A 15,639-nucleotide genomic window follows, 5' to 3' on the forward strand; every position below is an offset into this window, starting at 1 on the left:
CCCATACAGACCTACACACCCCCAGCAGTGTGTGTCCATACGTACGGCTGCACAGCCCCATACAAGCCTACACGCCCCCCCAGCAGGACGTATAGCACAGCTGCCTATGGAGTGAAGCTCCTTGGTGCGTGAGGAGCAGGACAAGGTGTGTGCGGGGTTTGTTCTGTCAAGGCCTCCAGCAATGACTGTAGCAGGATACAACACCGGTTGCCGTTGCAGGTTTGGGTTTGTACTTTCAGCGCCTGACGTGGGACCGTTTCTCCGCTTCCCGCTCCGTTTCCTTCCCTGCGAGCCCCAGTGACACAGAGCGGCCGGGAGCTGCTCCCGCGGGGCTCTGCGGGTGCTTGTGCCAGTGACAACAGCGGCAATCTCCTGGGAGATTCAGCCCCCCTCCAGAGGGATTGGTGTCCCCCTCTCCATAGGATTCACATTCTCTCTCCATAGGGATTTGTGTTCTCTCTCTATAGGGATTTTTGTCCCCTCCTCTCTCCATAGGGATTTGTGCTCTCTCTCCATAGGGATTTGCGTCCCCCCTCTCCATACGGACTTCTGTCCCCCCCTACTCTCCATAGGGATTTGTGTTCTCTCTCCATAGGGATTTGTCCCCTCTCTCTATATAGGGATTTGTGTTCTCTCTCTATAGGGATTTTTGTTCCCCCTCTCTCCATAGGGATTTGTGTTCTGTCTCCATAGGGATTTGTGTTCCCTCTCCATAGGGATTTGTGCTCTCTCTCCATAGGGATTTGTGCTCTGTCTCCATAGGGATGTGTGCTCTCTCTCCATAGGGATTTGTGTCCCCCCTCCATAGGGATGTGTGCTCTGTCTCTATAGGGATTTGTGTCCCCCCCTCCATAGGGATGTGTGCTCTCTCTCCATAGGGATTTGTGTCCCCCCTCCATAGGGATGTGTGCTCTCTCTCCATGGGGATTTGTGTCCCCCCTCCATAGGGATGTGTGCTCTGTCTCTATAGGGATTTGTGTCCCCCCCTCCATAGGGATGTGTGCTCTCTCTCCATAGGGATTTGTGTCCCCCCTCCATAGGGATGTGTGCTCTCTCTCCATGGGGATTTGTGTCCCCCCTCCATAGGGATGTGTGCTCTGTCTCTATAGGGATTTGTGTCCCCCCTCCATAGGGATTTGTGCTCTCTCTCCATAGGGATTTGTGTCCCCCCCTCCATAGGGATGTGTGCTCTCTCTCCATAGGGATTTGTGTCCCCCCTCCATAGGGATGTGTGCTCTGTCTCTATAGGGATTTGTGTCCCCCCTCCATAGGGATGTGTGCTCTGTCTCTATAGGGATTTGTGTCCCAACTCCATAGGGATGTGTGCTCTGTCTCTATAGGGATTTGTGTCCCCCCTCCATAGGGATGTGTGCTCTGTCTCTATAGGGATTTGTGTCCCCCCTCCATAGGGATGTGTGCTCTGTCTCTATAGGGATTTGTGTCCCCCCTCCATAGGGATGTGTGCTCTGTCTCTATAGGGATTTGTGTCCCCCCTCCATAGGGATGTGTGCTCTGTCTCTATAGGGATTTGTGTCCCCCCCTCCATAGGGATGTGTGCTCTGTCTCTATAGGGATTTGTGTCCCCCCCTCCATAGGGATGTGTGCTCTCTCTCCATAGGGATTTGTGTCCCCCCTCCATAGGGATGTGTGCTCTGTCTCTATAGGGATTTGTGTCCCCCCTCCATAGGGATGTGTGCTCTGTCTCTATAGGGATTTGTGTCCCCCCTCCATAGGGATGTGTGCTCTGTCTCCATAGGGATTTGTGTCCCCGCTCCATAGGGATGTGTGCTCTGTCTCTATAGGGATTTTCCCCCCTGCTCTGTCTCCGCAGGGACTCGCATTCCCCGCTCCACGGTGCTGCTGCAGCATCGGCCGCCGCTGCCCGAGGGCCCCGGGACCCTTCCCGGGAGCTCTGGTCTCCAGCACCGCGGCCGCACCATCCCCTGCCGGGGGTTCCTCACCAACAGCCAAACACGACCCGCTGTGACCGTTTCCTTGGGACCGCCGCGCTCTGGGCGCGCTGTCTGAACTCCCAAAGCGCCGCGCGATGCTCACACCAGAAACCGAGCTGTTTATCACAACTGCAGCGGCACAGCCGTGGGAGCCGCTCGGGCGCTGGTTTTGGTGGCAGCGCCCCTTTGGCTGCGCCGGCAGCGGCGCCGGGGTACAACATCCACCCCACTGGCGCTCACCACGGGCCGTTCCGGGCGGTTCGGAGGCGACTCGAGCGAATATTAACGGCAACACAACCAGGAGCGGGAGCGAGAGCCGTTCTGTGTGCTCTGAAGTGCCGAACCTTCGGCACCGCCGGCCCGGCCCCGGCGCGGCCTCCTCCCGCCCCCCGCATGGCTTACACATCATTACACGCTCAATCCAACAGCTCAAATACTTTTTAATACATTGAAAATGTAAAATAAAGAATATATGAAGTACATACAGTATATATATACAGATTTCAAATACTTAAAATTCTTATGTAAAATATGATTTTTCTATATTATTTGTGTAAAAATACATTTTAAAATGGTGTCGACTCGATTTTTCTGTACATACCCTCTATTCCAATTTAAATCCCTTTTAAAAAGGCAAAAGACAGACAGAGGTTCAGTATCGTCTGAACTGTGTTTTCAGGCCGGTTGGCAGAACAAGAAAAGCGCGTAGGAAACAGTCCTGGATTTCTTCCTGCTGAGAATTCCCATTGTTATTGCATGAGTGGAAAAACTGACCCTTTTCAGTTCTCCTGTAACAAAAGTGTCCTTGGCCTTGCTGAGAAACCACACGTCCCGCTACCCTGTTGATCGACTTCAGAAACCATCCTTTGCCCGTTTCTTTTTTACAGTTACTAAAATATATATTACTTAAAATATATTACTGTAAGCTCTTAAAATTGATCTTCAGTTATATCAAATGTATAGCGTTAAAAAAAATACAAACAAATACAATTCTGGCTATGGATGTCCCGGGGGCCGCCGCGGGGGCCGAGGGCGACGCCGGCGCTGCCGGGACCGGCGGCTCCCCCGGCGCCACGTGGTGGTTACACAGCGCCGTGCCCTCGGCTGCGCAACCGCCACACGCGGCTTCGGGGCCGGAGCTCCGCGGGTCACACCGACCACGGGTCACACCGACCATGGGCCGGAGCTCCGCGGGTCACACCGACCACAGGTCACACCGACCATGGGCCGGAGCTCCGCGGGTCACACCGACCACGGGTCACACCGACCATGGGCCGGAGCTCCACGGGTCACACCGACCACGGGTCACACCGACCCCCTGGGACCGTCCTGGCGCGGGTGACTCGGCCAGAACCCGCTGCTGGTTGCCGCCCCCACCACAAGGAGCCGGCTCCCCGAGCAGCGCGGCTGCCGAGCACCCTGCTCTGCGATCCAAGAAGGGACGTTGAGATGTGACACTAAACTCCTCCCATGGCTCCCAATCCACGTCCACAGCTCAGCTCGTCTGTCGAGCCGTGTTCACCTCCCCATCACCAGCCTGAACGGGGGATTTGTGCGCTGGAACATCCAACTCCATCGAGCTCTATTTCTAGTTCTCACGCTGCAGGACTTGGATGTGGCCTGAGAGGGAAAATTTCAATCCAAGTATCTTTTCCTATTCAAGTCGCTTTTACCACCACAAACATTGTTTGACATTAGACTTTGAGAAGGTTTTACCTTAGATTTTATGTCAGTATTTACTATAGTGCTATTAAATTACTACCTGGGGAAGCAAAGTCTGCTGTTGTGAGCCATGTCGCGCCATCCCTCGGTGTGCGAGCGCGGGGTTGATGTGCCGGCAGGAGGGCGATGCTGGGAGGAGGAGCCGCAGCAGCTCCATTTCCCCTCAAACCCGACCCGACCTCACCTGTAAGTGCTTATTACACCGAGCGCCGTTATTTCTAACGATTTCCTAACAACTTAATTACCTAACGACTTAATGCCCCCTTGCGAACCTGTGGAGGTGGTTCCATCAGGCTGCACCCAGTGGCTCAAAGCATTTGTGAAAACCAAAGACATGCAGTTAAAAGAATTTATTGTCTTAAAAAGGAACAGAACAAAAGGAGCCCAAGAAAAGTGCTGATCTGTTGAAGATCCCTAAGGCACTGAGCGGGCTGAGAGCCCCGTCACTGCGCAAGGTGCGTGCGTGGGCCCACGCGAGGCCGGAGCCACCGTGGTGCCCTCGCGGTGGGACAGTGACGGCTGTGTGATGGAGCGGCTGAGGGACCCGGGGGGCACTGGAGAACAGAGCTGAGGGGAGACCTTCTGATCTCTGAGCTGCCTGAAAGGAGCTTGGAGCCAGGGGGGTCGGGCTCTGCTCCCCAGGAACAAGCGCCAGGAGCAGAGGAAACGGCCTCAAGTGCCCAGGGGAGGTTGAGGTTGGATGTGGGAACAATTTCTTCCCCAAAGGGCTGTGGGGCATTGAACAGGCTGCCCAGGGCAGTGCTGGAGTCACCAGCCCTGGAGGGCTGGACAGACGGACATGAGGTTCTCAGGACAGGGGGCAGGGACAGGGTGGGTTATGGTTGGACTCCATGACCTTGAAGGTCTTTTCCAACCAAAATGATTCTATGATTCTATGATCTTCTCTTTCCCCCTTTAATGCCGCCTTGTCAGGCAAGAAAAATGACAGCGAGCAAAGCCGAGGTGTGAACAGAACTGATCCAACTGTGCCAGCGAAACCTCTTCGCTCTCAGTTCAGGCAAGAACGACTTTTCCAGTTCAGTTGGTATCGATCTCGAATGGGGCTGTGGCGGGGGATCCGAGACGGGGGACGCGTGTCTGGGGAGGCGCTGCTGAGCCTCCCGCGCCCGGGCACGGCTGAGCTGGCGAGGGACAGACCCCCCTCCCAGCACCGCACAGCTCCGCAGGGAAACTGGGGCCATTCCGTGTGGGGTTTGGGGTGGTTTTTTGAGATTTCAGTTACAGATTGAAAAAAAAGGACTTTCTATCTTTCTAATCCTTAAATGCTCTGTGCCACCGGCCGGCCGAGCAGAGATGCAGAATTAGAAAGCGGGGGTCGCTGCTCCCCCATCAATTCACCACGAGCACAACAGACCAGGCCGCGGCAGCTCTGGCCGACTGCCCCGCTCACGCTGCCGGAGGAGCCCGCGCTTGCCGGACGGGATGGAAACGGAAACGTGCTGGATTTACCCCGCAGCTCTTGTCTTTACCGCTACCCGCTCCTCACACACCCCCGTCCAGCGGCCGTGCCGGGGCCAGCGGCAGCGCGGGCAGCTCCGGCGAGGGGACAACGCCGCGGCGCAGCCCGCGGCACAGAGGAGGGAAGGCTGAGGAGCGCAAACCGCTGTCCCACCTCTCCTCTTAATATTGCTTCATTTTAAAAAGGCCTTTGGATTAAAAGTGAATTCAGTGCTTTTCCATCAAAAAGACACAGATCAGTCACCTGACCGGGATGCGACAACGTGGGGCTGGAGGGGACCGGCGACCCTCGTGTTGTTTCGGAAGAGAAACGACACCCAGAGCCTCGGTGAGACACGGACACGCCGCAACACATCCAACCGCAGCTCGGCGCTTCCCTGGCCAGCCTGCGGCTGCTCCTCCCGCGGGAACGGAACCGCTTTGGAACGGCTTTAATCCTGATTAATCAAAGGGGACGATTTGCGAGCAGGGACAGCGAGGACGAGCGTCACCCTCTGTGTCGCGCCGCGGGCGCGGTGCAGCCCCGCAGCTCGGTGAGCGCAGCCCACGCTGCGCCAAGCCGGCCCAGTACCCGGACACACCGAGATCCGCTGAGGGCTACGGGGAGGCCCGACAGACACGCGTCCTCCTGTCCCTGCGCTTCATTAAACAGAAACCTACAGAAATGAGAGGCCTGACTGCCGGGGGCTGGTGGGGCACAGGAACCGTCCCAAGAGCAGTGCGACCACGGGTGACAGCTCTGCCCGTCACCGCCACCACGTGCGGTGGCAGCTCTGCCCATCACCGCCACCACGTGCGGTGACGGCTCTGCCCGTCACCGCCACCACGTGCGGTGACGGCTCTGCCCATCACCGCCACCACGTGCGGTGACAGCTCTGCCCATCACCGCCACCACGTGCGGTGACCGCGAGGGGTCGGCGCCTCCCAGCTCACTGGAAACGGCTCCAACAGGAGGTTCCTGCTGGTCCAACAATCCGGAAACGCAACGCAGCTCAGCACGTGTGTGGCCTCTGCTTTAAACGGATCTGGGATTACTGGTATCGGGTACCGGGTTGGTTTAGTGATTTAAATTCTGGAATCCTATGGTTAGTACAGTTGCCTTTTTCAGTATTCACCGGTAGCAAACGGGGACACCAGGTCAGCGCCCTGAGCCGAGAGGACAGGGCACGCACGCCAGAACACCAGCCAATATTGCACAGCCCGGCCACAGCCCAGCGGCCGTGACGGGAAAGGCTGGGACGACGTTAATGCCTTCCAATGGGAAATGGTTCCACTAAAACGTGAGCGACAGAGGTGACCCAGGGGCTCGTGCTCTGCCAGCGCTCAACACAGACTCCTCAGCTCTCGACTAACCCGCTCTCCTCTTCGTGCAGAGAAGACAAAAGGCGACGGTTTGAGCGGGGGCTCGTCCCCCGCCTGGCGCAGAGCTCAGAGCTCGGCACGTGCCGGGGACGGGCTGCGCTTCATCGAACTACAACTCAAACACCAGCTCTCCTAAAAGACTGAAAAAATATCTTTAAACAAAATAATGTGACATATTTACAGAATTCCTTAAGTGCAAACTCTTGTCACAATTCACGCAGTTGAGCGCGGTTTAGACTCACTGTACAAGAAGGTGCTCTTTCTTTAATGAAAGAAGGACTCTACTCTCTATTCCTGATTCAGTAACGTGTCTCTTGTGCAAGGCAGTAAATTTCCTGTTTCTTCCCAACGTAATTCCGAAAGCAACCCCCAAAGGACGCCGTGCTCCTCCCGCGCCCGGCCAGTTACCGCACGACGAGGCAGGACACGCAGAGCTTGGAGGGCCCGATGCAGTCATCATGGCAGAAGGCGCCGCAGCCCTTGCACATGATCATGGCTTTCAACCTGCAGTAACATTTGGAGGGGGGATCCTCGGTGCCGCCGTCCTCCGTGAAGGCCTGGCCGGGGATGGGCTGCCCGTGGCCGCCGGAGCCAGCGGGTATGGCGGTGACGGTGACGGAGAAGGACATGACGTTGGCCATGCTGTTGGCCAGCTGGTTGCAGTCGGCCAGCCCCGTCATGAGCGAGCCCTGGCTCACGTCCGGCCCGGTGGACACGTTGATGGTGCCGCTGTAACTGGGCGCCAGGAGCTGCGCCGCCGCGGTCCCCGGCAGCTTCGGCGGCTGCGCGGGGTCCGGGGACAGGGCGGCAGCACCGAAACGCTCGGGGTTGCTCGGCGCTTTCCCCCGCATCGCCTGCGCCACTTGCTCCTGAGCGGCGTGAAGGAAATCTCGTGCCAGCGCGGTGCCGTCCAAGGGCTGCCCGTTCTCCCTGCCCACCGCTGCTTGCTGAGGGGCCGCGGCCGTCGCTACCCCCTTTTTAGTGAGGGGGCTGTAATCCGGCGAACTTACGCTGTGTGACACCTGCTCTTTTTCACACTGGCCAGAGCCCTGGGGCTCCTCCTTTACACTGACCTGCTCCCGTTCGTCACCGGTGCTCTCGTCATCCTCCTCCCCTTCGTCGCTGCTGCTGTGGCCGCCCGGCCCCTCGCATTCCCCAAACTCCGCTTTCGGGCCGTCAGCGGGGCTGTTCAGACACACGCGGCTGTCGGGGTTCAGGAAGCCTCTCCTCAAACTCTCCGAGCCCCGGCCGTAGGTGGAGATGTTGAGCAGGTAATGCCCAGACATGGCGGGCTTGGACGTCCTCCTGCCCACGAAGCCCAGCAGCAGCCTCTGGCTGGGGGAGCTGCTGTCCACCTGGCAGCCCGCGCGAGGGAGGCTCAGCTGGGGGGGCTGAAGGACGGGCAGCAAATTCTGCCTCTGCACCCTCTTGATGAGGGTCTGCAGGATCTGCTCCTGCGTGGCTTTGCTGAGCGCCTCGTGGCACGGGTGCTGGTCCGGACCCGGCTCCTTTCCCGGGGGCGGTGGAAAGGTCCGTGGAATGTGCGGCAGGGGCCTGTTCTGGCAGAAGAGCTTCCCGAGCTGCTGGGGGGGGAAACTCGATTGCCTGTCCCCGCCCTCGGCTCCAGCGCCGTTCCCGGCTGCACTGGAAGCACTGGGTGCTGCTGCTGCCCGTTTTTCTTCGTGAGAAGCTAGCGGGACGGTTTTCATCTCTGCTTTGGTGAGAGGCTTGGGCAGGATTTGCTCCAGAGGGACGTTCTTGCCTTGCAGAAGCTGCGTGACCAAAGGGTTGTTGGCAGGAATACTGGAGCTGGGTTTTGGGAGGGTCGCACTTGAGCTTGGACTTGTGTGAGTTTTAAGGCTTGGTGCTGCTGACACAGCGTTGGAGGGGGGGACAGACGTGACCCCGGCCTGGGCTCCCGAGCTGGCGGGTGTTCGTGAGGACACCAGGGGCGATGGACATTTGCTTTTGGAGACATCTGAGCTGCTCGCTCCCACGGCTGCGGGTGCCACCTTGGTTACGTTGGTGGCGCTGGCCGTGGACGCCGCGACGCCGAGCGCTCCGTCCCTGAGGGCTGGTGGCCCGCAGCCCTGGCCCGGGGCACACGGGGCTTTCTCCGGCCCGTCCCCGCCACCAGCACGCGAGGAGCCTGGAGCCACATCCGCAGCCGCGCTGGGGGCGCTCTGCCCGGTTCTGCCCGCGTTCTCTAGCGCCGATGCGGAGGAGGACGAGGAGCTGGTGCCTGTGGCAGCGGCGGGAGCTGCGGGCTGCAGCGCGGGGGTCTGCTGTAGTTGTGCTCTAGGACTGCGCGGGGCTGCCTGCTCTGCGGCCTGGGTCTCCATGTGGGTGGGGGTCCCTGTGCAGTGGGGAAGAAACCTTCTCGAACCTCCCCCGCTTCCAGTTCCTGCCAGTTCCAGTGCTCTTCCTGCAGCTCCCACCTGGCCGGCTCCCCCCGTTGCTGTGCTACTCTTGTCTGCTCCGCCGCCCGGAGGGGCCCCCCCGCCGCCCGGCCCAGGCCCCGGCACAGCCCCCCCGGCCGAGGCGGCGGCGGCGGCGGCTGCTCGCTGGGCCCGGGCCTGCTGGGCCTTGGCCTTGATGTCGGCCAAGGTTCTGGCCCCTCTGCGGCCCGGACTGGTGAGCGAGAGCGGGAAACGTGCCCTGGGAGAGACCTGGCCCGCGGGAAATGGCATCGGGGAGATCCTGGACACGGGGATCTGCAACAGAGGAGAAGAGCACAGCTGAGACACGGCCAACAACGCACGACTTGAGGATCTGCATCTTTACAGCTTAGCCCTAGAGAAACCCCTTTGGGACCCCCCGACCCCTCTGAGCCGGATCCCAGAGCCGCGTGCAATCTCCCGCTGCCTCGTGCACCGCTGAACCCACGTCCCTTATTCCAAGCTCCATCCTTTATTCCTATGTCATTTATATTTTTTCAACAGCCAACATTCTGCTCCTTTTGCGTTGCTTTGCTACCCCTGTGTGGTTACACTTTCTCCTCAGTATCTTTATACAAAGTAACGCTAATCTAGTATCTGTAGGTAAAATGCCAATATTCTAGTCCTAAGGCACGTCCTCCTCTCCCCTCGTGGTTCGGTTCCCTCGCTGTACGTTTGTTCGCCCTGGAACGCAAGAGCTGAGAACTGGGCACTCGGGTTCGTGCTCCTCTGTCTCCACTGCCAAGATGTAAGCCAGTCTGTTCTAAGGTCACATTCGTGTCCATCTGTCCGCAACACCTGCTGCCCCCCGATTAACCAGGTCACCACTTGCTGCTTTCTGAGGAACGACAGGTCTTCTACCTTACAGGAGAAACTATTTTCAATCTCCCTTAAATTCACTCTATCATTAAATTAAATCCCATTTTTATGACACTGGAAGGTCAAACATTCTTCCTGTATGGTATTTCAGTTCTCTTTTATTGACAGTTTTCCCCCAGTTTTGTGTCACTAACAAATTTTATTAATGCTTTCCTCCCTTCGTGCTGTACTTACTAACACAGTGACAATAATGAACTGTTCTTAAAACGACGTGTTTGTGTTCTTCCTAGTCTAAAAGAATCTTAATCAGAGAGGTGAACTTCTAGGACGTACAGAACTAGAGGAATCCCGCAGTTTTCCATTGACAACTTCTGCCCCAAACCAGGGAGCGGAACGTTAACCAGAGCAAATTCGGGTAGAAAATCGCAGGCCTTATCCTGCAGAAACCAACCGATCTGTCTGTCCAGCACACGTGACTGTGCAAACCAGCTCTGCTCCGGCTCACGCGGTCACTGTCACCGCTCGGCGCCACCTGCGCTCGTGTGACCTCCGCAGCACTTTCCGGGAGGGCCCGTAACGCCCGACTCGAGCGGCTCATTGTCCCTTTCCCTTCCTACCGAGGTCTGGCTAAGACTCAGCAGCTAAATGGAGATGTTCCCTGAAGGAGCCTGCTATTCTGGCACCACGCTGCGTTCGGCTGTGGAAACCAGAACTGCGCTATTGCTACGTGGTCTTTTTTTGAACACAGGTAAATAATCTGGTTTGTGGAGCGGGTGCACCAGAGGAAGCTGCTGGGAGCGTTCCTCCCGGCCCGGTTTGTTCCTGCGCTGCTGGGGACGCTGGCACGGCTGCACGGTTCTGTTATCCGCAGCTCTGCCGCTTCCAGCGAGAACTCCCTGTCGCACTCAGCCCTGGGCTTCTGCACAATCCTCTGAGCTTCCACCCAGATCCTTTACCAGATGCACATGTACAGGGGGCACTTAGAGCCAGCGGCTTCCCCTTAGCAAACAGTTGAGCTTTTACACCTTGGCATCAAATATTTCCATCACTCTAATGAGCAGGTAAGGCAATTACCAACGTAACCAGAGCTGAGAGCGCATTTCTGTGCGAGCAGCGGCCGCACGGCCCCGCCTCGGGGCGTCTCTGCAGGTCTCTCACCTTGAGCGGGGGCACGCGCGGCCCGGCGGTGCCGGCGGTGCCGGCGGCGGGAAAGGGCTGCGGCTGGCTGCGAAACGCCGGCGCCGGCTGGCAGCTCTCCGAGACGCGTGGCTTCTTCTCAGGAGTGCTCGGAGCGTCCTCGCAGCTCTCTGCCTTCCTCTTAGGGGCCTCAACGCTGACCTCCATGTCCTCGCTGCCAGGGGGCGCCTTCTCCGGTGCTTCTGGACTTTTCACATTCGCTGCCGCTTCACCCGCGCCGGGGCTCTTTGGTTTGCTTGGAGCTGAAGCTGAGGTGCTGCCCGGCTCCATGGCTGGCGCTGCCTTGGCCGCCACGTGCCTTCTGTCTTCTTCTGCCTTCTGGCCACCGGCGGCCGGGGGTCTCTCTTGAATGGTTTCTCCTTGGACCTTCTCTTGCCCAGGGCCAGCGTGGCCGTTGGGCTTCGCTGCGCTCCCAGCCGGGGACCCCGAGGCGCCCGCGGCTCTGGCTGCTCTGGGCTGCGGGTCCTCCCCGCTCTCCTCTGCTCCTCCTCTGGTGGCTGCTGCTTCCCGAGCCGCCGGTGCTTTGGGCTCTATGGGTGCAGCCGTCTCCTCGCAGGCCGGTGCCGGTGCCGGTGCGGCCGTTGTGCATTTTGGCTGCTCAGCTGCGGGATGTTCGGGCTCCAGCTCAGCAGGGCTGGTGTTTGCTGTCAGTCTCTTGGACTCCTCGGGACTTAGTCCAGAACTGTCAATAAAGCCAGAATTTTTATTTTGTAAAACATTATTGCAAAAAACATACTGTCTTTATGAGAACTGAGAGAGGGTTCTATGTACCACACCCAAACAAAATGGCTCACACACCTAATTCTACACCATGATCTTTGAAAACCTTCCGTGCTGTTAGTACCTCCACATGAAACGCAATTTAATAGCGAAGTTTAAAACAAACTAAATGAGATACATGGAACACAGGTTCGCTCCAGTCCTCCAACCGGATACAAATTTCCCAGGTTGCAAACCACACAAATTGGGCCAACAGTCAATATTCCCTTTAGGAGCCACCAGGACGTGTCTGTGCAGCATGGACACCCCGCACAGCCAGCACGGTGACACGTGCAGACAGGGTGACACGTGCAGACAGGGAGGCCAACAAGTGTCCCCAGGAACACCGAGAGGTGTCCCCAGGAACACGGCTGGTGCCGGAACTGCCGCCGGCCCTGAGCTCAGCGCCCACGCTGCTGCTGCCCGGAGCAGGGCCCGCGTTACTCATCTTGATTTGGGAAAGAAAAGAACAAGCTGGGAATCTAATTCCCAGAGTGACGTCTGCTGTAGGACTGACATCACCCACCCCTCTTAACCTATTATCAAATCTGCTTTTTTGCCCAAACATGAACCTGACGAAACCAGACTGATGAACCTACAGGACTGATTTCTACCAGACAAGCTCTTAGGAGCCAGAGAGAACTGAAGTTCTGCGTTGTGCATGTCACCTCAATGCTGTCCTGTTGTCCCCTGTCCCCCTAAAGCTTCAAGCCTGTGGCTGTCACCTTGCAGCTGCCACCAGCGAGCTCCAGGTGTTCCCATGCTGGTTTCAGCGCTGGGAGAAGCGGGTGAGGTACCAAGCACAGCTCTTGGGTAACGCCTGCAGGGCCCTGCGCTCCGGCCCCGTGTCCCTTCGCGTGGCACCGCAGCTCCACACACACACACACACGTACACACACACGTGTACACACACACACACGCGTGTACACACCCCCCACAGCAGCCAGAGCCCCAGCTGTCAGCCCACAGAATGATAAAACCAGGGCCTGAAATAGTCCAAATGCTTGAGAGAGTGAAAACATCACAGCTGAAAGGGAGTGAAATGGGCTGAGAGCCCAAGGACGAGCAGAGCAGTTAAGCACCAGGACACAGGGTAACCAAGTCCCTATTAGTTATTTATATGTGTCCGTTCAAGTTTCTTAGTATATATATTTGCACAGAAACCTGAACTCCTCTGCGGAGCGGGATGGGAAAATGTTGAAGCACAAAGGAAACAGCCGAATGAGAGGCTGGCAGACGTGGGAGCTCAACCCAGGCTGTGTCTGACGGAAGCTGCGGGAAGCGCAGGAGATTTTCGGCAGGTGATGGCTGCAAGGGACAGGACGACACGCTCGGGCAGCGCAGCCCTTGTCTCTGGAACCCCGACACCCGGAGAACGTCCGGAGCATCTCCAGGTGTCACAGGACGGGGTGGAGGAGGCGCGGATAGAAATCTAAAGGATGCTCTCACCAGAGGGAACCAGCACTGCCCGCCCTGGGGAAAGGGTTGCAAACCACGACAGCGAACACATCACTCTGATGGGATCCCTCGGCGCCTTCTCGGCTCCGTGGCAGCGGGATGGAGCCAGAGACCTGCGCCAGCTTGCCGCACTGGGGAGGAGGAGTTTCTGCAGGGACAGCACACGCCAAACGCAGCGCCAGCTACGTCTGGACAGGCAATGCTGGCAGACTCACCTCTGACCGTAGTAGCTCTCGAAGAAATGCTCCTTCCACAGCTCCACCTTCTTTTCCTTTTCTATTTCTTGCCGTATTCTCAGCTGCATTTCTGGTGTGAACTCACCTGCAAAAGGCAACAAAGGATATCTTCAAAACTATGGATAAAAGCGCAGGAGCCCTCAGGCTTGTGCTGTGTCCCAGGAGTCCCCTGCGCAGCGGGTGACACCGCGGCCCTGCCCGCGGGACTCGGCGTTTCTCCCGAGCCGCAGGAGCTGCTCTGCCACCCGCTCCTTGTGCTGCATGGGCAACAGCTTCATGTGTGACTGTCACAAACCACAGAACTGGGCTGGCTGGAAAACACCTTTGATCAGCGAGTCCACCTGTTAACCTCACTCTGTCACAGGTCCCTTCCCCGTCAGTGTCCACTCTGGTGTCAACAGATGCTTTCTGTGAAATAGCGCTTATTAAATGAATACAAATCTGCACTCAGGACATACATCGTAGGTGTGCATGCACTGTGCGAGTGCCATTTCCCGAAGGAGCTGAAGATATTACTAAAGAAATGGTAAAGAAATCATAGGATCATTTTGTTTGGAAAAGCCCCTCAAGATCATGGAGTCCACCTGTTCCCCAGCCCTGTCCCTGCCCCATGTCCTGGGAACCTCATCCCGTCTGTCCAACCCTCCTTCCTTCTAAGAAGCATTCAAGAGAAAGCACCAACGGATGGTGGTCAAAACCAGGAGCAGTTTTAACAACGGAGCAGCTCCGACCGCTGAGCACAGACACCCGGCACCCACCCAACAGAAGGGTTAGCCCTCCGCAACAGGAGGCATCTGCTATGGAAAAGCCGCTGAGAGTCAGTCACCGGGGCACGGGGAAATGGGAATTCCCTCTTCAAGTGACTCCTGAAGGGCAGATGAACAAGAACATGTGCCCAGGTGACTTGGCTGATGACAGAGTGTGTTACTCTGGGAATATAATTTCTCTCCTGCACTCAGCAGTGGGCTATATTGAGCTACCCCAACTTGAGAACAACAGCTTTCCTGCCATTTCAGCAGGATTCTAAGTGCATTTTTCCTTCTTTTCTCATTTCTTCCAGAGACTTGCTCGTTTTTCCACATGTTAAGTTCAAAAGACAATTCCTTGCTGCAGCCCTCTCTGTGTTCACGAGATTAGATAGTTCTAAATCGCATTTAATCTCATGGCCGTACTGACTACTGCTGGCCTCGCCCAGTAACTCACTGCAGCGCTCCAACCTGCACACCAAGTCTCTTTTACACGTTCCGCAAGCACTGAGCAGCCAAATGCTTTCCAGTGGTTTGCTCCGCCGCCTGGGGCAGTTTTACCTTCTGACAGCCTCTCCTTCCAGCCCTGGGCGGCCGACGTGAAGAACTCGTTGTTGAGCGCAGAGCCATTCAGCTTCATTAGACCATCCGCCCCGACCTGCAACACGCGGCAAAGAGAAAGGTATTAACGGGCTGGAAAGATGAATGTCACATGTTGTCACATGGGATCTGAAAATGAGCAAAAGGCCTGACATCACCACAAATCCCTCTGGGATCTGCCTTTAACCCACTCAGAAGAAAATAAACAGCCTTGTTAAGCCTGTGCTTAAGCCAAGTCTGGGATCCAGGAGGCCATGGTAAGTTTTCCTCATCAGAGAATCGGAGAATCATTTTGGTTGGAAAAGACCTTGAAGATCATCAAGACCAACCGTCAACCTCACGCTGCCACGACCACCACTGCCCCACGTCCTGAGAACCTCATCTCCTGTCCAACCCTCCAGGGCTGGTGACTCCAGCACTGCCCTGGGCAGCCTGTTCCAACGCCCCACAGCCCTTTGGGAAGATGTTATTCCTGATACTCAGCCCAATTCTCCAGCGTCCTGCTGCTGCACAAACACGCGAGAGCAGCGGCCGGCCCGCGGGACAAGGAGAGCTCAGGGAACGGCACCGCACGGGCTCGGAAAGCTGCAAAGCAACGGCGAGACATCACCTGAGCCACCAGCCGGAGCAGCAGCGGTCGGGAAAAGCACGTGAAGGAAAAAGAAGGACAGAAAAGAGCATAGAAAAGTAACTTGGAAATGTCTATGGCCATATTCGTGCCCGGTTCAGGACAAACGAAGCTCAAAATCCATTTTGTCTTCACGCGCTGGTTCACCAAAGAGGGCACTCAAGCTGCAGAGTTGGGCACAAACGAGAAAGCGTGAGGCTCAGAGCGGAACGTAGCGTGGGGGAAGTGATAACCAGGGATAAA

The 15,639-nt window shown here is 57.1% G+C and overlaps 1 protein-coding gene across 4 annotated transcripts in view; it reads right to left on the minus strand.

The window, feature by feature from the left end:
• Positions 1-2,372: 2,372 nt before the first annotated feature.
• The window catches only part of ASXL2 (ASXL transcriptional regulator 2), a 104,745-nt gene continuing 91,478 nt past the window's right edge, over positions 2,373-15,639 (minus strand). For all 4 annotated transcript variants that reach the window (XM_082047683.1, XM_082047684.1, XM_082047685.1 and 1 more), the window contains 4 exons: positions 14,730-14,826; positions 13,402-13,507; positions 10,931-11,651; positions 2,373-9,229 (listed from right to left, as the gene is read on the minus strand). In XM_082047683.1, coding sequence (XP_081903809.1) covers positions 6,920-9,229; positions 10,931-11,651; positions 13,402-13,507; positions 14,730-14,826 — 3,234 coding nt within the window. In that variant the 3' untranslated portion in view covers positions 2,373-6,919. The remainder of the gene's footprint in view (positions 9,230-10,930; positions 11,652-13,401; positions 13,508-14,729; positions 14,827-15,639) is intronic.

This window comes from Streptopelia decaocto, assembly GCF_964273445.1.
Source record: "Streptopelia decaocto genome assembly, chromosome: 3".
Taxonomy (NCBI): Eukaryota; Metazoa; Chordata; class Aves; order Columbiformes; family Columbidae; genus Streptopelia; species Streptopelia decaocto.